Source organism: Manacus candei, unplaced genomic scaffold, assembly GCF_025592945.1.
Source record: "Manacus candei isolate 608988 ecotype Guabito, Panama unplaced genomic scaffold, ASM2559294v1 h1tg000003l, whole genome shotgun sequence".
Taxonomy (NCBI): Eukaryota; Metazoa; Chordata; class Aves; order Passeriformes; family Pipridae; genus Manacus; species Manacus candei.
In genome coordinates this window covers 19,944,628-19,969,304 of record NW_026138051.1, presented here as the reverse complement: position 1 = coordinate 19,969,304, position 24,677 = coordinate 19,944,628, and the positions used below count along the sequence as shown (strand labels likewise).

Here is a 24,677-nt window from a genome sequence, read left to right as displayed (position 1 = left end):
AACCAGGGATCTGTCAGCTCCCCTGGACTGCGGGGTCCTGGGGATGTCTAATTCCTTTTCCAGTTCCTACCGGAGCATCCCAGCATTCTGAACTGGAGGAGGAACGGAGCAGAGCCACACGGGGACCACAGGGAAGAGAGACACTCCTGAAGTAACCTAATAGGTAATTTTTGTCGTTGCTTAGTGCATGGAAGAGGTGCCTTGCCTCAGGATTCTGTGGAATTGTCATAATGAGCAGTGCTGAAAATACCCTCGCTGCGTGTCCAGGGGGATGGAGCTGGGGGCCTGACACTCGGACAGGGTGGGACCAACTGGTGCAGCTGCTGCAGAGCAGAAGCAAAGATGGCTCCGAGGTCCAGAAAGAGCAGCAGGCGCTGCCTCCTGGGGGTGCGAGATGTGGAATTCCCTGCGGAGCTGCACAGCCAGGTCTGGGGAGTGTCAACCCCGCCCAGGCAGTGCTGAATCTGCCACCGCTGCACCGACACAACAGCCCCTGGCGCTCGGGAAGTGGCACTGACAACAGCGTCGTTTGCCCCCATCACTTCCCAACGCCTCTTCGGGAATTCTGCCGGACTCCTCCCGCCCTTCAGGGGGCTCCGCGCGGGAGAAGCCACAGCGGCTCTTCGGGCTCTGCTCGCCGAGACTGTGCGGAGCCTCATCCCTTGGAGCGTGGCGGTGGGAGCGTGAGAGGTGGAAAGGCTGAAATTGTGGAGAAATCCCACCGTGTCCCCCGACCCAGGAGCGCGCTCCCGCCATTGCCGCGAGCTACCGCGCATGCGCCTGAGCCCCCGGCGGCCGGCGCTGGGACCCTGCAGGGCAGCTCTGGGATAAGCGGGGCAGTGCGGGCGGGCGGCACTGGGACCCTGCGGAGCCCTGCGGGCGGCACTAGGACCCCGCGGCGCTGCCGGGCGGTGCTCGGCCCCAGCGCGCCCCCGCGGGGGTCCCGCCGCCTCTCCCGCCGCAGCAGCAGCGATGGCGGCGCCGTAGCGCGGCCGCCGATCCCCCGCCCGAGCGCCGCGCCCGGGCCCGGCGGGAGCCGAGCGGGGCCGCCACCGCTCCTCCTCCTCCTCCTCCCGCCGCCGCCGCTCCCCTCAGTCCCGCGGCCGCCATGGCCACCGAGCTGGAGCCGCCGGCCGCCGGCGCCGTGCCGGGCGCGGCGCCGCTGGAGGCGGAGGAGGACGAGGAGCACTGGCTGTACGGGGGTAGGTACCGCGGGGCCCGGCCGGCGGCGGGCCCGGCCCCGCCTCAGGGCCGCCCCCGCCTGCGAGGGCCGTGCGGGGCCGGGGGAGGCACCGGGGGCGGCCCCGCGGTGTGCGGGGGGAAGGGAGCGGCATCGGCCCCCCGTGCGCATCACAGGGACCGCCATCCCCCCGTCCCCTCACAGGGACCGCCATCCCCCCGTCCCCTCTCAGGGACCGCCATCCCCCCGTCCCCTCACAGGGACCGCCATCCCCCCGTCCCCTCACAGGGACCGCCATCCCCCCGTCCCCTCTCAGGGACCGCCATCCCCCCGTCCCCTCTCAGGGACCGCCATCCCCCCGTCCCCTCTCAGGGACCGCCATCCCCCCCCTCCCCCCCGTCCCTTCACAGGGCGGCGGTGTGTTATTGTCCTTTTATCACCATCACTGGTGCAGGGAGGTTAATGAGGTGCTTTTGTTGGAGTTTCAGTTCTCTAATCGCCCAAACCTTTTGGCCTAACAGGGCTCCGACGTGTCCAGGGCAAACCACAGGACTTTACTGAAACCCTATTGTCCTCCCCCTGGGCTTTCCACATGAATGCTTTTGTGTTTCTTCTTCTCTGGCAGGTTACAATTCTATATAAAGACCTTCATATCTTCCTGTGTGATGTTTGTCTCTACTCTCTGAGACTTTAGGTGTATATTTTGAATTTTGTTCTGTGTCAGTGGCTGAGGCATCACCTCTGCAGATGGATGTTGCTTGTTGGGTTGGGTTTATTTTTAGTTGCTCCATTTCTAGTTGAACTTTGTTGGAAAGAGAGCGTTGGGGTTAGGGCGCCTTGGCACCAGGAGGTATTTCTGTACCTGTGATGCCTTTTGTGCCTAAATTTACCTTTTTTTTCTTTCACTTGAATAATTTCTTTGTTCTTGCTGTTGTTTTTGCAGATGACACCACTGGTAAGCAAGAAGATGGACCAATTTCTGGGTGAGTCCAGAGGCTATTTATTCACTCTAACAGTACATACTACAAAGAAGATAAAGACTTGTTAAGCAGAGCTTCGAGTGCTTAAGACTGGTGCTGTTGCCAGGAACAGCAGCCTGTCCTTTCCCCATCCCATGGGATCATCCGCAGCCACTGTGTTCGGCTGGCACACATTTATGGATGTGGAAGGCGGACTGGCTCAGTCAACTGGTTTGATTTAAAACTAACTTTTAGCCTTTTTTTCATCTCACCAATTAGTTTTAAATCAGATCTGTTTTCCAGTTTAATGCCCTGGGAAAAATGATGCCTTGAGGACTGGCCTTTGTGCTGGCCTGGCGTTGGTGAAACTGTGGCCTGTGCTTTAGCCTGGAAAAGGTAAAACATCTTGGGTTAAAATCTTGACATGATCAAATCAGCACATTCTGTGAGGTGTCTAAAGTGTGTGGTTTGGGTAAGACTTGGAGATAAATTCAATGATCAGTTTGGGTTTCTGTGTGTGGAAAGTATTGTCTGTCCTGGGTCATAATTCCTCTCTATTTGCAGCTGTATTTTTTATTGAGCTTTCTCTCAGCACAATATTATCTGTTTGCCATTTTAAAATGGAGCATTTTCCAGAAGACATGATCTTCACTGGACTTCTGTGTGCTCAGCACCTGCCAAAGTTCAGTCTAGTGTTTATTGTGGCCATGGATTCAGTGTCTAGAATTTCTGGGATTTTTATGGATGCTGTCCTACTTGTGTGCTTAAGGAATATGAAAACTTGTGCAAATAAACAAGTGCTAAAAAACTCAGTAAATTGTTACCTAAAATCATCAAATGAGCTTTGTGGGAAAGAACAACTTTTAGACAGAAATTTACTGCTGATTTGCATAAATCTATTGTTCCATGTCAGATTCATCTGAAAGGAATTTTACTTCACAAGCAGGATTAGAAATCTGAATTTCCAGCAACTGCCTTCAATAACTGTAAGATGCAGGAAGGAGAAGTACTAGTGCTCGTGTTAGCTCTCCTTTTTTTTTTGTTGTCCTCTTTTTGGTTTTTTTCCCCATTTCTTCCTTGCACAATGAGAATCTCCCTAAATGAAGAGCTGGGGGGTGTTTTAAGAAAAAACACTCTTTGTTTGCTCTGTTGTCAACAGCTGCAGCTCCAGGGATGCTCTGCTGGTTTGTCTGGAGTGATTGTCCCCAGCCATGGAGCAGAGATCCATGTAGTTTGGGCTGCAGTGTCCGTTAACATTCCCAAGCCTCAGGGATGTGTTGAACACCATGGGGATGCTCTCACAGCAGCAGTGCCCAGGATGATGTTGGCATTCCGGGGCAGTGAAAGGCCGTGAGGTTTATCTGGGTGCAGGTGGTGCTGGGGACCTGCCAGATGGCTCATTCCTGGGAAGCAAACAGGTTAGGGAAGGGCTGCTGGGGAGCAAATGTCTCTCTAAACTCCAGTTCATAAATTTTAATGCACACCCACAGATCCCTTATGTGACTTGAAGCTGAAGGTAATACTTGTCACTCTTCCTGAAGTCAGGAATCACAGTCATCTCAGATTCTTAAACGAAATTCAGGAGTTGAGGTCAATGTTAGGAGTTGATTGGATTGGGCAAAAGGTTTTGGTTCCATCAGAGAGGTTTTCTCCAGTGGTCCATCCTTTGGTCCTCCTGTCCCAGCCTGTGTCTGCAGCATGGAAATACTTGGAGGCTCATTTTCCCTCTGACATCTTGGCTGCTTTTTATACCTGGAAGTGTCTGCAGGTGTCACATCAGGAACATGGTGACCACGGGACCTTCTTTGGGCAGCTGCAAAGCCTTGAGCCCTTCTTTTTGATCTTGGCTTGATGAATTTCTTTGTATGTGGGGCTTTTCAAATATGGGCCTTCAGTTACTGCTCAAATTGTTTGTTTGTTCTTTGTTTTATGCTCAGTAACTGGTGAATTGTGTTACTTTGGCTTGTTCTGTGGCTTTAATGTGACCGGTGTTTGGATTCTGTGTTTGTTTTTGTAGACAGTCTTGTGTATGTTTGTTGTCCGACGTGGGATTTTAAATAGCAACATCTCCACAAAGCTCTCGTGGAGAACTGGGTTTTCTGGGCTATTCTAATTGTCTCTCTTGAAAAGTCAGAATTGTTATGAAGTTCTACCGGGTTTTATCTATGACATTAGAGACAAATGACCTCTTTCTGTATTTTAGTTCTGTGACACTTGGCATACTCTTTTCTAGCATGTGTGTACCAATTTGACATTCTTGCTCGGCCAACGCAGTAAATAATGTTAATGTTTGCACAAACTCTTTATTTGAGGTAAATCCAAACCTGGCCATTGTTGCATTAGGGCTAATTTGTAATGAGTGGGAAGATTGGGTGGATAATTATCTGTGTTTTCTTCTTGGAATTTTAACTTCTCGTTACTGTAAACTATTTGCAGACACACTGAAATCACTTTTTCCTCACTTTTTGGGACAGATGCCCTTGCTGCTTACTAAATACTTGTGTAATTATGAGATCCTTAAGGGTGAGGGGAAATTTTGCTTCTTATGGTCTTATTCTTCTCAGCTGTGATTGTGCCAGACCAAAGCTGGAAGCTGTTCTAGCTGCCACTTACACATTAGCTGTGGAGTGCTATCAGGTGCTCTCTGGGTGTGTGAAACTGATTCTTTCCAGCAAAAGCAAATCCAAACCAAGGCAGGAGGATGGAATTTTTGCCATGTAGTTGAGCTGGGTGCCAGCAGAGCAAACACAGGACATGAATAAGGTGTTACATGAAAGTCGCCTGGAGGAAGGTTTTAGAACTGTTTGTAGGTGAACCTCCAGGCTGGGCTTGTCCACCTGCTGTTCTGTGTCATGGTCACTTTGTTTTGTGTGTTCCCAGACATGCAGAATCTGCTCATCCTCTGCAGGATGCTCCCCAGGAGAGCCGGCCTGTCAACAGTGAGGACCGGGAGATGTCCCAGCACGTACGTGTCCCCTGCCCACGGTGCACAGGGTGGGGCTGTGCTGCTCCACACTCCTGGAGAAACAGATGAGCTGTCAAGATCCCGGGACTGCCTAATGCCTTATCTTTGTAGTGTCAGGATGCACTGACAGCCATTCCCAGTGCCAGCAACACTTCTCTTATCAGCCTGCCTTGAGGAGTGTGAAGGGAGTCTGGTGTGAGCTCTGCTTGTGCCCACCCGGGAGGCGCATGAGGGGCTCTGGTGCTGCAGTCTGGCAGGAAAAACAGAACATGGTGTTACCTCCAGCTCGGTATTCAGTGTGACTTCTCAAGGGCCAGTAAGATCTGGCAAACACTGGGATAGAAAGCCCGAAGTGCTGGGAATCAGTTTTGATTCAGGCTCAGACCTCTTAGAATGCAATCCATGGCTCGATGCTGAAAGAGGAGGAGGAGGGTTGCTTCTCCCCTCCCTTCTCTCCTGGTCTCTGATGGGTTTATTTTCTGCCACTGTGGCACATCAAGAGGGCTTACAGAGGGTTTGTGTGCCATGGAAAAGGAGGGAGGGAAGGAACACCTTCCTCATGCCCTTTTGTAGGGTGACGTGTTAATTCAGCTCATGCATCTCACAGAACTGCACTGCCAGATGTCTGGAAACCTTCCTTGCCTATTCCTTCATTTTTGTGCCCCACTGGGGCTTCATTGAGGTCAAATCAGCAGCTGTAAAGTGAAGGGACCTGGGGACTGACTGTGCTAAATCAGCTAAGGCAAACTGCTCAGCAGCTTCCTGCCACAGAAGTTGTGAGAGAATATTTGCCTGAAGGTTTTTGGGGGAAGCCTGGTGAATGTATTTTGGTAGGTTTTATTTGTGGTCATGTCCTTTGACCGTGGAGCTGTGAGGGAAGTGTGTCAGAAAAGCCCTAACCCTTTCATAAAGAGTGGGGCAGAGGAGCTGAGGGACGTGGTGACATTCTTAGACCTGAGCTAAACCTTCCCTGCATTCAGAAACGTGACCCTCCATGAGAACTGGGGCAATGACTTCAAAGAACACAGGGGTTTCTCTGTGCATTGGTGTGAGGACTGCTCAGGAAGCTTTCCCAGATGTGGCTGAGTGTCCTGGGGCATTGTCACTCGTGTGCATCACTGAGCTCCTGTGGTGGCACTGTTGCAGGCCCTCCCCAGCGGCGAGGATGATGAAGATGACAGCGACAGTGACAGTGATGATGACGATGTCAAAGTGACCATTGGCAACATCAAAACGGGAGCACCGTCCTACATGTGGGTATTGCTGCTCAGGGTTGGATGCTGGGGCTGAGGTGGCTCCAGCATGTTGGGATTGAACTGGGAATGAGGCAAGAGCTGCTCTGTCTCCTGGGAGACACAGGGGTAACGGCCAGAACACTGGAATGGGACTGGGAGCTGATGGGCAGCTCTGTCCTGCAATTGCTTGTTGGAGAATCCATCTGTAAAATAGGAATGGTATTCATGGGTCTGCTGCTGGAAAATTACCCTACAAATTACTGTGCTTCATGGGGCAGAATCAAAGGTGGGAAGTCACACTTAACTCATCTGTGAAAACTTCCAGAACCCAAATCTCTATTGCTGAGAATTTGCATAAAGCTGTGGATTTACTAATTCCCAGCTGTCAGATTTTTCATGGCTCAGAAATGGTGAGGCTGGATTTGAGAACCAGGAGATGGAATTTTTTAAAACTGCCTAATGTGCATTGAATAAAAATAATAATACATCACTCTTGCCTGCTGCTAGCAGCCTTCCTCTCAGGGGAATGCCTTACCTGTGCTTTGCTGCATATTCTAGTTCTTCCACTTTATGGATAATTTCCTTCTCTTGTTGTAAAGGTAATTTCACTCTGGTGGATGACTCTGAATAGCAAACCCAGGTGAACTAAAGCATCTTCTGAAGGGTGTCAGGGCTTGAGTATATTTTGCGTGTGAATCTTCAGCCAAGTCATTTGTTCAAATGCCAATGCAGTGATTCTTTTCCAATAGGGGAACTCCTATGAACCTAAACTTAAAAACGGGTAGAGGCTATGGAGCATCTGCTTCAGGTACCACTGTTGTTTTTATCCTTCACCTTTTGCAACGTTTCACTCCCCTGGCACTGAGAGCTGCAGCAGCTGCAGTTTTTTTCTTTTTGGAAGGATATAGAATTAGCACATCTTATGTAAACCAGGCATAGTGCCTTTCCTAAAGATAAGTGCTCCTAGGGCAGTCTGAAGGTCCAGGATGCAGTGGAGGGATTTATTTACCCATCGCTGAACAAGGTGTTTATAATTCTTTTTAAACGATAAAAAAGTACATTATTACTTTATAGTAGAAAACCCAGAATATTTCTAAACTGTATTGTTGCACTGCTTGCCTGGAGAAGGACTGTAACTCTGCTCCGTGTCTTGAGCTGCTTGCAGTGTGGGATACTCAAAGAAACAAACTCTGGCCTCGAGTATCAGCTCTGCAGGTTTCTGCTGATGAAATTTCCCCCTCGTTCAGTTTAGTGTCTGTTGTATGTTGAGACTGGGATTCTTTCCTTCCACATATGTGAGACTGTCCTTTTGTGGGCTTCATCTACTTCCTTCCCTTAATTTTTTTTATCCAAATGAATTCTCTTCTGAGTGAGAAAATAAGAAAAATTCTCCTTGAAGATTCTGTATCAGATTTTTGCTGATTCCCATTAGTCCACAGTCAGTAACGACAAAAATATAAATATTTTGCCTGTGGAGAAAAATCATTTTATTTTCCTTTGGGGTAAATTTCATGCATGATCTAATGGTTTACTGTCTGTAGTACCAATCTGGGTTGAGTTTGCTTCTCTGCTGTTCAACTGCAAGTGCTGCACACCCTGGCTGTTTGTTTGTGGAGTGACTGAAGTATATTTATTAAAAAGTTGATTGTGGCTACCTATGTGCTGCAAAGCCAGGGATTAATTCACAGCAGCTCTTTGGTTTTGACTGGAATAATTTGCTCAGCAAATGAGAGGATTAAAGGCATTGCATTAAAAGTAGTAACAGTTTCTCTCTCTCTCCAAAGCCAAGTTGCAGCCCAAAGGTATTGACTTGGATGCCGCAGGGAATATAAATGGATTGCCTGTTATAGAAGTGGATTTGGATTCATTTGAAGACAAGCCGTGGAGGAAACCAGGTGGGGCCTCACAGTTCCTTGTGATAAATATTTTCTGCAGTTTTAGTTGTCTCTCTTTAATTTCACATGTTGTTTCTGTCCATTTGTTGTTGCCAGGGAACAGGGCAGCTGGAACAATGAGTGTTGCTCAGCCTCTGATGCCTGTCTAGACAATCAGTGGCATTTACTGATTGAACAAGCCATACTCTCTCTAAAATTGGGCTGTATTTATTCTAATAATTTAGCTAAAGGGAACAGCTGTTTTTTTAATGATCTGTTTTATTAATTCCCTAGTTCCAGAAAATGTTGCACTGATACCAATCCAGTAATGTTTGTTGGCCTTAAAGGCATTTGAGTGGATCAGGATTTGGGTATTGATTTGTGCTCTCCTCTTCTTGTGCAGCAGCTTGTTCTGTGTCTCAGAACAAGCCCAGAGTTGTCCCCATGTCTCCTCCTCGTTTGAGTCCTGGGACTGCCCACACTCCCTGGTGTGAGGGAGGTTTCCACTGTTGCAGGACAGCTGTAGGATGCCACAAATGAACTGCTGCTCTTCATCTGACACAAAATGAATTGAAGGGACAAGAGATCCAAATGTTTGCTGTGCTGCTCATAAAATGTGCTCTGGTGAAATGTCACCTGAAACAAAAAATCCTCTTCTCAGAAATAATTCTTCTCCCTGCCTGCCCCTGTATTTTATTTATCTTTCAGAACTCTTGCTGTGCTGAGTAAGTGGTGCTGTTCTAAGGATGTTTGTGGTGTGGTTTGGGTGTCTCTTGCCCACATGAAAGGCATCAGGGTACAGACCAGAGCTAATAACTCTGTCAGGGTATCAAACCAGCACTAAAGCTGCTCCCTGTGATGGAGCAAGTGCAGGCAGAATAAAACATGTAGCCTTTCTCCTGCAGGGATTTCCCTTGGTTGTGAGGTGAGAAAGAGGGGAATGGGAAGAAAATTAGTTAGAAAGAATACAGTGGAGTTCAGAGGTAAAGCCTGGAAATGATTGTAGCCGTGCTGCCATTCCCAGACCAAAACAGAGCCAGCCGGCCCTAAAACACTGTGGGAGTAGAGTAGAGGGAAGGTGACTGCAGAGGTGTGTGGCCTGGATTTATTTGAGATGGCAAGTAGCTTGTTATTCAACAGCCTTTTGAGTTTATATCCTTTACAGTTAATTGCTCAGCAAGTTGGGATCCCTTTGAGTGAGGGAGAGGAAGAATAAATCCTGTGTGGAGGAGCTGATGGGGGTCTGGAATAGAGGCTGATAAAATAGATGAGTAAACGTGGTGTTGCTGGGTCGGTGCTGGTGCAATTTGCATGTTTGGGTGGTACAACAGGAAGAGTGGCCTGCCTAGGAGATAAACTTAAACCTCACTGCTTAGACCTCACCGCTTAAACCACTCTCAGAGTGCTTTGCTTAGCCCTGTGTCAGCTCTTTGTTCTGGAATGGTCTCTGTAGGGATATCTTTGTGTGTGGGATGTTTGAGGGACACCTCAGCGGGGCAGGAGGTGCTTTGTAGTGCTTCCTGGGGGGAGGTGGGAGGAGTGCTCAGGGAGTTCCTGCAGCCAGGATTGTCCCTTTGCATCCTTGGCAAAGCAGTTTGTGGGCACCTCTTGTTCAGAAGTGCTGGTGCTGAATGGGCACATTGCACAGGAAACTGTCAGTGTGAGATAACAATCTTGGATGACTAATCAGGGTTGTGACTGCACTGTAATTACTTGTGCAGTCCAGGACATATCAATAAAAAACTTGCACTTTAGATGTCTTTCATGTAATGGGTGAGCCCCAGAATCTCTTCACCAAAAAGCAAAGGCAGTGATAGTCAGGAGGGGAATGTGTGGGCTCAGTTCTGCCAAGAAAAAGGTTCTGTGACACCATCCCATTTTTGTGCTGGGAGCTGGGGAACTGTCACTCCTGTGCTCTCCCCAGCACTCACCACATGTGGACACTTGGAAGAAAGCAATCTGGAAAAATCAGGTTGGTGAAGAAGTAGTTGCAAGCAGCTCTCCATGGCCTGTGTAGGTGCTGTGTTGTGTCCCAGGTGTCCCGTGGTGCTCATGGTGTCCCCCTCCCACCAAAGGTTCTGCCATCTCTGGCCCCAGCAGATTGTGACAGTGACATGCACAGCCAGCTGGGCTCTCTAGAAAAATCTTGGTTTTCTTAGCTCTTTATTTAAGCAGTTAAAGAACAGTTGGAGGATGCCAGTCCGCAGAATCTCTGTGTAACTTCTGCTCCCTCTGGCAGGTGCTGATCTCTCTGATTACTTTAATTATGGATTCAATGAAGAAACATGGAAGGCTTATTGTGAGAAGCAGCGGCGGCTGCAGCTGGGGTTGGACCCTGCTCCCCCCATCAGCACTGAGAACAAGATCACGGTGGGTGACGTGTTCCTGCTGCTCATGGCTCCAGGAAAACTGACTCTTGGGGTTGTAGTCACAGAGAGAAGGGTTTGAAAGCAGAAGGTGCCTCAATTCCAGACTGTTCTGTGTTCTTTGAGTGATTAGAAATACAAAAACGAGTCTTTAAAGATTGAGTCTCTCAGCTGAAAATCTTTCCTCTATGGGAGGGACAGTTCTGTCTGTCTGGCAGGTTTGAACCACCACAGCAGCAAGACCGGAGGGAATTTCCAGTTGACTTTGAGGCTCCCCAGCAATAGGGGTGTCTGGCTGGAATATCCTGTGGATGAAGGAGGTGCAGGAGGGGAGCTGGGCTTCCATGGCTGTTCTGCTCACTGCTGTTGAGTGCTGCAGTCGTGTGGCTGCCTTTTGTATTTGGAGGCTGCTTTGGCCATCAGCCTTTGCAGAGTCCATTGGTGGCCAACAGCTGGGAACCAGAACTTCAGCCAAATTGTCAGTACAGCAAGTATTACAAGTTCCAGTGTTGACTTAAGGACTACCTGAGAAGGGACATGAGATTATTAAACGTTTGGACTTCTAACAGGAGACAGTGGCCAGCAGGAAGGCTGGAATGGCCTCTAGTTCACAGAAATGTCTGTGCCTTGACTGAAGAATAGGTGGCTTGTGGCAAGAGCCCTGTGATTGTTCCTTTTCTTTTGCTGAGGGTTCTCTCTGGTGCTACATTCAGTTGAAAGAGCATTAAAGCTGTCTGTTAAATATTGCCTTCCACAGGTTCAGCAGGGGAGAACAGGAAATGCTGAAAAAGAGGTGGAAAACAACATCATCAAAACAGAGTTCAAAACAGACTTCCTGGCACTGGTGGGAGGAAGGATGAAGGCTGGGCCTCCTCCCAACAGGTGAGAGATGAACAAGTTCTTCCTGGGGGCAGCTGGGATCCACCTGGGCCACATCTGAACCCCCTCAAACCTCAAACAGAAGCTTTTAAACTTCCCAGGAAGCTGGGAAGCTGTTCAACAGACAGCCCCTGCCTACCCATTCACCTCTCCTGGTGCTGTTGTCAGTGCAGGGAGGGAGTCCTGGATCCCAGCTGATGGGACACATCTCTGGGAGCAGAGGCAGCAAGGCAAACCCCTCAGCTCTGAGGGCTTACCCTGCACACTGCTTGTGCTGGCCTGGCTGATCCCTGCTCCCATGATGGTAGTCTCCAGTGGCAGTGGGTTTGGAGTTTGGCAGTGGATAAGAGGTGGGTCCTGAGCCTGTGTGTGACGCTGCTGGACTGTGGTAAAACAATTGAGTCACTGATGGGAACCTCTGCTGGGGAAACCACTTGGCCCTTTTGAGAGCCATGGGTTTATCAAAAGCTGCAGAACAAACAAAGCTGTGTGAAACCTGACAGGCCAGAGCTCTGTGCTCTGGGGGCTTCCGGTGCTTCATTCCCAAATCAGCTTTTGCACGCCTGCCTTGCAGAAACCAGCCTGTCATTCCAGCTCTACACTTAGTCTGAGAACCAGCTCTGTGCTTTGAGTTTAAGCTTTAAAGCTCTACTCAGTGTGTTGGCATTTGAGCACTTTGGGGCTATTTCTGTCCCAGTGTGCAGTCCCTGTTATTACACCCATTTGTGGGGATTCTTTGGATCATATTTCTGGATTTTCAGAGAGACCAAACTCAGCCCTGCTCAAAGTGAAGTTCCCAGAAGTGAAAACAGGCTTTTCATTTGCCTCTTGTCAATTTGAGTGCTGTCTCTGGAGATGTTTGCCTGTTGGGAAAGAATGCATGAGAGAAGTCTGGGAAAATGGCTCCTTCTGATGTCTCTGAGCCTAAAAAGGTGCCTCTGCTTTGTACTAGGAAGCTGGGTGGGACCATTGATGTGATCGGGGGCCAGGCAGGCACCATTCGGAGGGTGGAAGGAAGACGTCGGGATAAACACGCCTCAGAGGAGAACCCCATCCAGGTAAAGGTTTTGTGCTGCCTTGGCAAACTCCTGACTCTATTGCACTTCTGCTGAACCCTGAGCAAATGTCTGTGCACTCCTGACCTCCGGTCCCAGTTCCTGCCTGCAAAGCAGCAGGTGATGTATTGACCCTACAGGGGTGTGCGCACGGGTTGTTCTCTCCTGCAGGCTCAGTTCACTTCTGGGTCTCGCTAGGAGCCAGATTTGTCCTTTAAAGACTAGTCTTCCCTTCAGAGTGGCAAAGCCTGAGTTCCTTTCCTTGTCAGCTCTCCCAGAGTATTTCTTGGGCTGTATAGCTGGGAAGCTCTTCTGTGGATCATTCCCTTTCCCACTGTTGGGGTGGAATCTCCAGTTCTGCAGTGGAGAGTTTGTACCTGGGACTGGTGTTTCATTTTGCTTTGAAGTAACATTTAGTCTCAGCAGCATTTGGTGCAGCCCACGCTTCAGACAGGCTGGGCCTGTGGTACTGGATCTTGTCCCTTGTAAGGAATGAAAGCCTGGGGTATAAAACTGGTCTCACTTCCGAGCTTGCATGCCCAGGGTATGACCATCATGTTCTGGTTGGCTTCTCTGTAGGAAGCTGCTGTGTGCAAGGTTTGAGGACCATCTGCCAAAAGCTCTTCTCTTAACCCTCTTGTTCCTACCAGCCACTTCTAACTCTCCAAGAAAAGCCAAACGTGGAACAATTCCTGGTTTTGTTTTTACATGTGGGTTTGTGGTCAGTTTATTTCTTGCCAACAAGAGGAGTTTGCCTGAGAGAAAGCATTTGCTGGGCAGTAGTGGCTGTTCCTGGCCCTTACAAGCACTAAGAGCTGCATTTCCAGGTCCCTCTGGTGCCTCTGCAGATTGGTCACTCTTCCCAGGCATTGCCCCCCGCCTGCTTCCTGCCAGCACTGGGAGGTCCCTGCTGCAGGAGCAACGGAATTAAAATGCTCTCTCCTCATTCCTCTGCCTTCTAAGGTCCTTGGAGACCACGGGAGTAAACCACAGCCTCCCCAGCAGCCCCAGCAGCCATCCCAGCCCCAACAGCCTCCTCAGCAGCAGCCGTTCGCTCCACCAGCAGGGCCTCCGCCTCCCCCGCTCGCTGGGCCTCCTCCACCACACTTCCTGCACCCTCCTCCTCCAGTCACCTCTGTTCCACCTCCCCTGCACCCTCCAGGTACGTGCTCGCTCTGAGGAACGCGAGTTGGGACGTCCCAGGCTTGGAGCAAACCAGAGGTTCCATGGTGAGGTGCTGTCAGGCAGCTGAGCAGGCAGGGAACAGCTCCTTAACTGGCCAGGCTCTGTTCAGTGTCTCCATCAACCTGTTGAACATCTGCCCTTGAATACTTAAAAAATGGCAGCTGGTCCTTCAAAAAAACAGCTCTGGACTTTGTTTCCTTGAGAGAACCTTTCAGTGCTGCTGAGCCATTTGCTTTATTGATAAATGTAAAGGAACGGGTTCCTCTTTCTCTGTGCAAGAAGTTGAGGATGTTGGAATTGCTCTCCTGGGTCAGATCAGCAGATTGTTCAGGTCAGGATCCTCTCTGGCTCTTGCTGATTGTAGGTGTTTCCAAGGTGATGCCGGAATAGGCAATTCTGCAACAGCAGCTGTAACAAATAACTTTTCAGGCCTTGATTGATTTATGCCTTGAAATACCAAAATTGGTACCTTTCTCTGTGCATTTTACTGTTCAGCTGCCACTACAGGGGGATTCTGCTGCTCCCAGAGGAGTCCAGTGTCCAGTGCAGACCTCAGAGCAGTGCTTCATTTTCAAAACAAAGTATCAGTAGTATAAATAAGTTTCTAGCACCAGGCAAATGGTTGAGAGAACAAAGAACTTTGCTGTGGAAAAGGACAAATCTGCAGCATTTTCTAGGGGCTCAGGGTCATTTTTCTGTGCAAGTTTACAGATATAGTGGCCGTGGCCTAAGGCACATATTTCTCTCTTCACTTTTCACTGAGTCTGTGCATCTTCTGATCCCACATGAGTCATGCCTGTGCCCCTGGCTTCTTCAGCTTCTGGCTGAAGTAGTGCCAGTTTTAAGTGAAGGGGCCATGCTCTGGGCTTCTGGCCAGGCTTCAGAGGAGTCACCAGGAGCACTTCATGCAGTAACCCCTGTCTGAGGAGGATTCCTCCTGCAGAACTCACTGATACTTTTCCTGATAACTTTTCCTACTGCCTTTCGTTAAAATGATTGGCAAAATCCAGATGGACACACTGGATGGAGCCTGCAGCAGGTTCTCCTCTGTTCTGAAGTCCAAGTCAGTTGTTCATGTGTTGACACTTAGAAAAGGAATTCTCCAGTGTAAGAGGGCGGCAACATTTTACATTATAACATAAAGGTGAAGAGATCATCATTGGAGAAAATGATACAGTTTGCAGGGTAGTTCCTGCTTAGGAGCAGCAATTTTTCTGCTGCTGTTTGCTCCAACATGTGACATTTATTCAAAGTGTCCTTGAGGTTTAGCTTGAGGCACAGAGGTGCCATGCTTTTCCTGTTGTCCTCACTTGTTTTCCTTGCTGATTTCCACAGGCCTGCCACCTCCAGGTCCCATTCCAGGTAGGTGTTACCTTGCTTTCAGTAACAGCAGCAATTCTGAACACACAGTGGCCCTACTTGAGCATTTGGAGTGAGTGACATGAGATAGGATGGCACCAGTTCAGAGCACAGTTAATTTAAGACTAATGAACTCCAATGCAGTGTTGAACTCGATCTTATCTTATATTCTGGACCTAAATAGTCATCCATAAGGATAAATTCTGTCTTGCTTTTTCTCTGAAGACAATTTGAAAAAGTGAAATGGAGAACTTGACATGGCAAAAGCCACTTAGATTTAAAATGGTTTAATTCTTGGGATTCCTTTATGCAGGAATTGGGGGTGTGAGACTGAGCAGAACAAATGCCACTTCCAGCAGAGGCTGTTGCAAAGATGCTGAAAACTAAGGAAAAAATGTAACAACTAATCTTGTGTATAAGTCAAGAAGCCCCTAATTCAGAGCTGCTGAACTCCCTAATTCAGGACTAAATTGTTTCTAGCTGTTATTTTTTTTTCTACTGGAAATTTTGCCATTGAAAACAGTTAGCTGCTGGTAGAGCAGAGCACTTGGAGCAATAGGTGTGACCAGGTGCTACCCCTCTGAAAATCCAGGGCTGACAGTGAATTCTGTGCTTTGTAAGGGACAAAGTTACTCATTTTAATGAATGGAGCAATAAAACTTTTGCTGTAGTTGTGACATATCTGCATCCCAAAACCTACTTTTCTTCCGTAGGACTGTAAGGGTTAATCTTTACTCCTTGATGACTCTTATGGTTAAGATTTATAAGCCAAAACAAGGTAGTTTTTCTTTCGTTTTTCTTCCCATACCCCCACAGAACTAACACAGCCATAGGGTTTGAATTTTGGGAGGAGATACAACCCTAAAGGAAAATGATTCCATTTCAAACAAGGCCTTGTTTAGAGTAAAAGGTTCTTTAACTGCTTTGAACTGTGAACAGCACTGAAGTGTGGCTCCCCTGTGCCAGCTGGGCCTCTGTGCTGACATTACCCTTCTGTGTTTAGGGTTGTTCCCGCCGCCTCTGGCGCCGCCACCAGCTCTTCTCATTCCAACCTTGGATGGGTAAGACCACACCTGGGCTGAGCCAGGGGTGCAGCTCTGCTGGAGTGAGGAAGGGAGGAGAAAAGGTTAAAAAGCAGTGACAGTGATTCATGGTCTGGTCTTGGGTTGGGACGGGAGTGAGAGCAGAGTCTGTCAGGAATCCTCTGTGCATTTATTTTCGTCGCATTCAAGGCACAGGAAGGAGTCCATACAATCTAGGCAAAATCTGGGGTAGCTGATGGCATGTTTTGTTACTATAAAGATTCTCCAGGTAGTTTGGGAGCAGGGGTGCTTTCCCAGGAAGCCTGGCTGGGGTGAAGCAGGGCAGGCAGTGGGGTTATGGAATGTTTGGAAGCCGTGGCAAAGCCCCTGCACCCGTGTGCATTTCTGGTAGGGGGGGGTTCCCATAAGGATGTTCCACAGACCTCCAGAAAAAGCGGGGTGACCCTGAAGCACAGACATCCCTGCAGGGACTCCCTGCTGTTGGTAACTCCTCCTTTTCTCTCCCCCAGCCAGCCAGCCAGCTACAACAACAGGCAGCCACCTCCCTTTGGCTACAACTCCGCAGGTGAGCACTGCCCAGAACAGACTGCTGCTCTCTCTCCTCTGGTCCTTGGCAGTGCAGGCTTTTCTGAGCTGACAGGCAGCAGGTTTGCTTTAACTTCAGGCTCTTGCTTGTGACTCAGATGATCCCAGTCAGTAGGAACACACCCTGAGTCTGACTGCACTGGGCAGTGCTTGGAGAGCTGAATGTTGGGCAGCCCTGGTGGTGCAGTTTTGTGGCTGAGTGCTGAGGCTCAGGCCAGCTTTCAGCACCAGAGAAGCTCCCCCAGGTGCCTCGGCACTGTGTCCTCGTGCCTGTTTGCACACACACGTGCTCTCCCTCACTCACACTCTCTCCCTTTTCCCCACCCTCAGAGACAAGCACAGCCATCCACAACTATCAGCGTGGCATCTCCTCCCTGAGCTTTTGAATCCCTCCTCACCCACTTCCCCCTCTGTCTTGCCTACAGGCACCATCTCCTTTGGTTTTGTAGTGGCAGAGGCAGTGCCAGGGTTTCAGCAGGATCCCTCCCTGGGGCAGCCCAGGCAGCAGTGCCCTGTTCTCTCCCAGTCCATAGTGACCAGCACTCGGAGCGGCCTCTCCTGGCCGTGCTGAGCAGGTGGAAGCTCCAGAGTGTGTCCCTGCAGGAGGGGTTGGAGCAGTGCCAGTCCTTCCGGAGCTCCGGGTGTGCCGCTGCTCAGCAGCTGGCACTGCTTCGGGATACCCCCTTACTGGCCCAGCTGAACAGCCCAGCCCCTGGCTCTGGGCCCATCAGGTGACATCCTTCATTCACAGCTGGTGGCCCTGGCCCTCACCAGGTGCCACCTTAGACCAGAAGGTCCCTGGTGAGAGGTGAGACAGGAGGCCAAGAGCCCAAGGCTAGCAGAGGTTGTGCAGCACTGCCTGTGATTACCTGCTCTTGCTGTGTCTGCCTCGGGGAAAAGGTGTTCTGCTCTTAGCAAACTGCTGGAAGGGAAAGGGAAAGGACAGGAGAGGCCATTGTGTCCTTGGATCTAGCTGTACTGCCAGAGGGGATCTTTGGAAGGGGAGGGACAGGGGGGATACTGTGGCTGCTTCAGATGAGCAAGGCTTCTGCTCTCCTGCAGATTCAGGTTTCATCAGCTACCCACCCATCTCCACGTCCCACACTCCCTGGGTGACCACGGTGGACAAGGGCACGAGCAGCTCCAGCAGCAGCCACTGGGAGTACTCGGGCTCCAGGCGGGAGAGGGAGCGGGAACGGGAGCGGGAACGGGAGAGGGAGCGAGACCGGGACCGGGACCGCACCCCCACCACCAGTGAATACAACAAGTGAGTGCTGCTGCTCATCCTGCTCACGTGGGGAGGCTGGCCCTGCCCCACAGCTTCACAGGGGGTTTGCCACAGGGTGGGATTGTGGATGGTACCAGTGGAATTTTCTGAAATGTCTGGGGAAGGGATACTTTGGATCAATGACTCGAGGACAGACCTGGAGCTGGTGTCACTGGCTGATTTCCTGTGTCTGGGGTTGGGATTCTTTGTTTAAATCCAGCAGAACCAGTTCCTCTTGCCCTCCCACCAGGCCAGTAAATGAAACAGCCCCTCTGTGTTTACCTGGCCTTTCACAGCTCCGTGTGAAGCGCAGGAGCTGCTGCTTCTTGTCCTCTAAATGTCACTGGCAGATCAAAGGACAGACACCCTGCCCTGCTCTGCTCTCCTGGAGAGGCTTTGGGGCAGGGAGTGCCACTGCCTGGCAGCAGCCGGGAGAGACCACCTCAGTGGGAACTGCTGTGTCCTCAGGTGACAGCAGTGCTGGGAGCACTGGGGGAAGGAGAGGAGGCTTGGAGCCTCCCTGACCTGGAGAGCTGAGCTGGAGGCTGGGCAGCACGGACTCCTAAACCAAACCCATCACTTGGGTGTTCAGTCACCAGCAGTGCCAGTGCTCTGCAGGCCCAGAAATGCCAATAATCATTCAAAACATGATCAGAATGTGCATTCCTGACATGGGGTGCTTCCTGCTGGGGACCTTCCCAGCCTGGGGAAGGAGCAAACAGGGCAACTTGTTCCTGAGCTTTTTTCTTTTACTTTCCCTTTTTTTTTTTTTTTGAACTTAGGAGCTTGTGGTCACTGTGGGTGGGAGGGGCAGGAACACAACAGATGGCAAATTTGCCAAAGTGGGAAGAGCTCAGAGTCCCCCACTCCCTGAGTAGGTTCTTGGGCAGCCAAGGCTTGGGGTCAGCACTGGGCACATTGTTGGCATTTCTGGGTGATGTGGAGCACTCTGGAGCTGAGATCGTGCCTGTCAAAGCAGGATGTGTGGCAGTGCTCGGTGTGCTCCTTGGGAGCACTCCCAGATCATCAGTTTATTTGTCCAGCTCGTTCCCAGGAGCGTCAGGACAACGTTTGGACTTCCTTTCTGTCAGAGTCTGAATGTTGTTTCTCACAGAGGGACTTGTTAACCCTTCATATTTTGGCTTTCAGAAACTGCACATGGACTGTGAGGTGTAGAGGGAAGGGGATGGGGGATGTGTCTCATTTTGGGGTAATTCGTGCCTGCTCCTGTATGGGGATGGAATGAGATGCTTTGTAGGCAGAAGAACCACCTCAGCTCTGCTCACAGAAGAAAACAGCCCGTTAGTCCAACTCAGAGAAAAGAGTTCCAGATTTTCCGGGGTGTTGGTGTGGTGAGGGAAAACCCAGCAGCAGGGGAAGCAGAGTGGTAAGAGGAGCCTGTTCGTGTTGTTTTCCTGTTGCAGGTTTTTTCAGGAGCACCCCCAGTTGCTGTGGGTAGAGTGCGAGGTGCCAGATGTCGGTGAGGAGGGTCACAGTGCGGTCCGAGGGGCGTGTTCCTGTACCTCACTTGTGCTCTCTCCCCCCAGTGACGACGAGCGGTACCGCTACTACAGCCGGGAGCGCAGCTACGACTTCGAGCGCGACTATCGGCGCAGCCGCGACCGCAGCCGGGAGCGAGAGGACCGGCACCGCGAGCGCCGGCACCGCGACAAGGAGGAGAGCTCCAAGCACAAGTCCTCCCGGCGGTGAGGGCTGGGATGGGATGGGATGGGATGGGAACGTTCCTGGCTGCGGACAAGGAGCTTGATGTTCTCGGGGTGAAGTGTCGCCCTGGCTCATCCTGTGAGCTGCTGATGTCCCCAGAGGTGATGCCCCAGGTGGGGGCAAGAGCCTTCGGGAGGAGGAAACATCTGTAACAGGAGAGGAGCCCTCAGTGCTTGTGAGTTCTCAAGAGGGGCAGCACTGAGGAGTGGAGGAGGGGTGACCTGTGCTGTGGGTCATGTTGCTCTTGTGCACAAGGGCAGAGCTCTCTGCAATCTGAAATGTGTGATCAGAGCTCTGTGCCCAGCGCCTGACAGCGAGGCTGGTGATGGGCTGCACAAAGGTGAGACACTGCTGAGGCACAGCCAGATGTCCTGAAATCCCAGTTTTTCTGGAGAAAATGTATTTGCAACAGATGATCTTCCTGGGAGAGCACTGTTCTAGCAACAGCTCTGCTCCCTGGGCTGAGGCAGATTCTCTGCTCAGATCCTGTGTCACTTCACATCCTGGTAACGGATTGAGCAGACTTGTTCTTGCTCCTTTTGCTTGGTGCTTCAACTTACTTCCTTCTTTTAGATGAAATTTGGGTCAGCTCTGTAGGTGATGACCCTTATTTTGAAATTGGTATCACAGAAACTCCTGCACAGTGATAGAAGTAAAAGGCTGTTCTCATCCTTAAGGAGATGAGGAAGTTATCAGGGAAGGACTGATGGCTGAAGGGGTGGAAACAAAGTGTTGGGAAGAAAGGCCAGGACCACCTGAATTTGTTCTGAATACAGAACAAATGGAAGCTGGGCTGGTACCAGATGAACAAGCCAGTGCCTTTAGGGGATATTTCTCAGCTTCCTCCACTCAGAATTGAAACCTTGTAGTAGATACCTCGCTGTAGGAATCCCTGCCCATGGCAGGGGATTTGGAATTCAATAATCTTAAAGGTCCCTTCCAACCCAAACCATTCTGGGATTCTGTGAACAGGGTAAAATTCACCCAAGCAGGGGGCAGATCTGCTTGAGAGCTCCATGTGCAGATCTGGGCTGGGGCACAAAGTGGGAACCGGGAGACTTTTCCTCTGCTCCCTAAACCACACACAGATGCTCCCTCTGACTCAAAGCAGTGAGATGAACAGTGTTTGTGAGCTAAAGAAACGGGGGCAATACTGTGTTTAAGGCCACTTGGGGTGCATGTCAGAGTCCCTGCTTGAGGCACACAGAGCTCTGAGCCTGGTGAGGCGTCTGCAGGCACATGAAAGGCTTTGGTTGGAGTTTCCAGCTCCCTGCAAAGTGCCCAGTCTGCAGGAAATCACCGATGCTGGTTCCAGTATTAAAGGCCAGTCCCATTGTCCCAGCACAACCCACTGACACATTGTCCACCGGGTGGCTGAAGGTGTTGATTTTTTCCCCTTTAATGACTATGAAACCATTCATTAAACTAGTCAGAAAGTTACTCGAGGCCAGGAGCTTTTCAGCCAGGTTCAGCCAGTTTGGTGTCTGTGCTGCCAAACCAGTGTTCCAGCCATGTCAGGATTTGTCTCTAACCTGACACTGTCCCCACTCGTGGAGCTGTGCCTGTGCTGGGATGTTCATCTGCATTTTCCTGTGCTCTGGCTGTGTTTTACCTCTGCCACCTTCACCCCATGCTCAGCTCTCAAGAGCTCGCCTGGTTTGCAGCCTGTGAGGAGAAATAATTGTGTGTTAGAGAAGCAACAGAAAATCTCCTCCCAGGAGGGACCAGAGCAGAGCTCCCACCTTCCCACTTCCCCTGATGGGAGGCAGAACTGTGCCCAGGGCCCAGTCCGAGTCCCTGCTGCCTGGGATTCCTCCCACATCACAGAGATCCTGTGCCAACAATCCCAGCTTTCCACCTGCATCAGGAAAACGGGTGAGGAGATAGAGGAGTTGTGGAGCGTGGAACCTGTGAAGAGCCAGGTCGTGTGAGTAAGCAGAAGCAGAAAGAGGATCTGCCTCCCATTGGGAAATCCACATTTCCCTCACTCCATTGACCCCTTTCTTGCCTCAAGTCCCAGGATTTCCCCCAGGTGTTCAGAGGAGTGAAGGTTCCAAACCCCTCTGGACTTAGGGCTCTCCCTCCTCGCAGCAGCTCCGTGCTGTGCCAGCATTGCTGGAGCTCCCGTGGAGTGGAGGGACGTGGATGTTCCACAGAGCCGCAGTGGCAGTGCCTGCCGGGCTGTGCTGCTGCCACGTGTGGCGTTGGCACAACCTGCGGGATCAGCTCATCCCAAACAAAGCCGGGGAGGCCCTGCTGGTGTATCCCTGTCCGTGCAGGTCCCTCGTGTGGCAGAGCTGTGCTGGCACAGGCACAGGTGTCACTTGTCCCCTCTGTTCCCCACAGGAAGCAGCACGAGAGCGAGGAGGGGGAGAGTCACCGGCGCCACAAGCACAAAAAGAACAAGCGCAGCAAAGAGGAGAAGGAGGCCAGCGAGGACGGGGCCCAGGAGGGAGAGGAGCAGGACACCAAGGAGTGAGCAGGCCCCCTCAGCCCTTGGGAGGAGCCACTCCTGGACCCCCAGCCTGGCACTGCTGATGTTTGGGGTGGGGGGTGATTTTTTTTTATTATTTTTTACTTTTTCTAAGGGAAGAGGCCGACTGGGAGCCCTGACACGGCACAGGGCTCGGGGAGCTGAGGCTGCACGTGCCCTTAAACTTCCTTTTTTGTTGTTTTTTGTTTTTGATACAAGACAATACAGCAGTACTAGTTACAAAGCACTGAGCTACTCTACTCATACACATCCCTAGGGAGGACTTTGGTGTATCAGATCCTATGGTTTCTGATGGAAGATGGCTTCAGCTGAAACTAACACAATTAGGTAATAGCTTTTGGTTCTTTTTTGTCATCATCATTCCTTTTTCAATAGGACAGTAAGTGCAACTTGAAATTTATTGTCCAAAGAACAGTGTGACTTAGACCCCGAGAGCCAGCTTAGAGTCTGGCGTGGTAGTGAAGTCTCATCCCAAATAAATTCCTTTATAGCTACGGAAAGAGCCTCTGGTTTCTCCATGACTGAGGAGCTGCAGGGTCTGCTCTGCCTACTGGGCACAGGGTCTGCTCTGCCTGACACTCACCCAGCGCGGGCAGAGACCCCAAAACTCACTTTGTTACCCATTGCAAAGGTAGCTCTGTCATGTTACACCTCTGAGTGGGAATCGATGAAGACCTGTAGTAAGAGTTTCTCTTTAATTACTTTTGACTTGCCTGTTTTGTTTCCTTTTTCTTTCCTGAGTTGAGCTGAATAACCCAGGGCAGTAGAGAGCACCAAGTCCCAGCATTTTGCCCTCGTGGGGTTGGCATTTCTATTTGGTTATCACCAACACTCCTGTCCGATGAATTCCTTCCCCTAGATCCCAAAATAAATTTAGTCGAATTCCAAAGTTTCTTTGGACTTAGTATTGGTTGGGGAGAGGGGCAACAGAGATGTTTCTGGGTGGGGAGAACAGGGGAGATAATTTTAAGGGTTTTGGTCCTTAGGATCCCACCCTTCAGTTTGTGTGAGTCCACAAGTGTCTCATTTTTCTTTGACTTGTTATTTAAAACTGTCTTAAATATTTGTCCTAAAATAATATGGTTCTGAAATGTTCTGTATATTTTGGTATTGTAACCTTGCAAGTCTGAGTGTGCAAGTGTCAGGGCTGAGACCTGAGCCAGGAGAGCCCTCTGGGAATGGGTGACACTGGGATGAGTCCTTAACTGCAGAGCCTGGGGGAGAGGGGGAAGAACTGGGGGCTGTCTTGGGTTTTGGTTTTTATGGCGGTTTTTCATGTGCTTTGAGGTCACGGGAAATGTGTGTGCCCTGACCCAGGATGAGGGGCAGGGCCTGGAATGGGGCTGGAGCTGTTCCTCCCTCTGCAGCCACAGCAGACCCCAGGGTTTGGGAACGTGATGTCTCTGAGGGGCAGCAGAGGATGGGCAGGGGTAACCCCAGCCAGGGAATCTCATCTCCTGGCACTGGGGGGGACCAAGTGCAGTGCTCCTGGAGTTCAGCTGAGAGTGCCCAGGAGCGTTCAGGAGCTTGGGGGGAACTGGCTTCTATGCAGTTACAAGATCCCGGATTCACTGGGGTTGGAAAAGGCCTCTGAGCCGTCACCACCTTGTCAGCAGGATCATGGCACTGGTGGGGCCTGGGCAGGGAGAAACCACACCTAGCCTGGTGAGGACTCAGGAACGCCTGGTCTGTGCCCTCCCTCGGCTCCCAGAGCAGAGGCTCCCCTGGGCAGGGCAGTGCCAAGGGGAGAGGGCCCAGCAGCCCTGCCCTGGGCTCCACAGAGAGCCCAGATTTGGGAATTGTGAAATGGGGTTGTTTTTTTCCAGCACTGAACTCTGAACTTGCAGGGCAGCAGTGCCAGAGGGGGTCGGGCAGTGGCCCCAGCCCACCCTGGGTCAGAGAGGGGCTGGCACAGCGTGTCCTGCCAAGGGCAGTGGGGTGTGGCCCCGGCCAGGGCCATGTTTGCCATGGCTGCAGGCTCAGGTGTCCTGGGGCCTCTCCAGGGGTGGGCAGAGCTGTTCCACAGCCTGTGGAGGTGACAGAAGCCTGCTGTAAACAGACTGAATTCCTGGTGGTCACATCCCTCTGCTTCCCTCTGCACCAGGGAGATGGGGAATCCTGCAGGGATGGGGCAGGGGGAGCTTCCTCCCGAGCTACTGAAGGAGCTGGACCTGGGTCCTGCACTCCTGGGAGCAGGGTGATGGTGCCAGGGGCAGCTAGGAAGTTAAGGTTTTAAATTGTTCTCTTTTAATTAAATAAATAGAGATCAAATGCTTGCCCTTAATACCAGGGAAACGATCTTTGCTTGCACCAGGAAGCTGCTGCAGGTTTGCTGTTGTTGGATGTGGGGCTACTGTTGGTCAGGGTTGTTTTCCCAGCCCCAGCGTATTTCAGGATAGTCCAGCTCCTTTCCTGGGGGCTGTTTCCTGCCGCCCAGAGCCAGCTTCCTGGAGCAGTGTCTTGTTGAGGTCACCTATTCAGGGGGCATTAACTGATACACTGGAAA

The 24,677-nt window shown here is 50.9% G+C and overlaps 1 protein-coding gene across 3 annotated transcripts; it reads left to right on the top strand.

Moving 5' to 3' along the window:
* Nucleotides 1-1,059: 1,059 nt before the first annotated feature.
* On the top strand, nt 1,060-23,249 carry LOC127472602 (pre-mRNA 3'-end-processing factor FIP1-like). 3 transcript variants are annotated; one of them, XM_051791085.1, is made up of 17 exons: nt 1,101-1,202; nt 2,124-2,163; nt 2,443-2,535; nt 5,020-5,104; nt 6,251-6,357; nt 7,089-7,147; nt 8,124-8,234; nt 10,453-10,583; nt 11,337-11,461; nt 12,411-12,516; nt 13,477-13,675; nt 15,034-15,060; nt 16,061-16,118; nt 16,610-16,665; nt 17,748-17,952; nt 19,500-19,658; nt 22,024-23,249. In XM_051791085.1, exons 4-17 carry the CDS (start codon nt 5,093-5,095, stop codon nt 22,154-22,156), a joined length of 1,488 nt encoding a protein of 495 aa, XP_051647045.1. In that variant the 5' UTR covers nt 1,101-1,202; nt 2,124-2,163; nt 2,443-2,535; nt 5,020-5,092; the 3' UTR covers nt 22,157-23,249. The 3 variants fall into 3 exon arrangements, with proteins under 3 accessions (XP_051647026.1, XP_051647045.1, XP_051647037.1); XM_051791077.1 differs by having other exon boundaries at nt 1,149-1,202; nt 2,430-2,535; XM_051791066.1 differs by lacking the exon at nt 2,443-2,535 and having other exon boundaries at nt 1,060-1,202.
* The last annotated feature ends 1,428 nt before the right edge of the window (nt 23,250-24,677 follow it).

Excerpts from the sequence above, each read along its gene's own strand:
- LOC127472602 (XM_051791066.1), top strand. The coding sequence starts at position 1,109 with ATGGCCACCGAGCTGGAGCCGCCGGCCGCCGGCGCCGTGCCGGGCGCG. Across the intron at positions 15,061-16,060 it reads ACCTCCAGGTCCCATTCCAG|GGTTGTTCCCGCCGCCTCTG; the intron begins GTAGGTGTTACC and ends TTCTGTGTTTAG. Across the intron at positions 16,119-16,609 it reads CTCATTCCAACCTTGGATGG|CCAGCCAGCCAGCTACAACA; the intron begins GTAAGACCACAC and ends TCTCTCCCCCAG.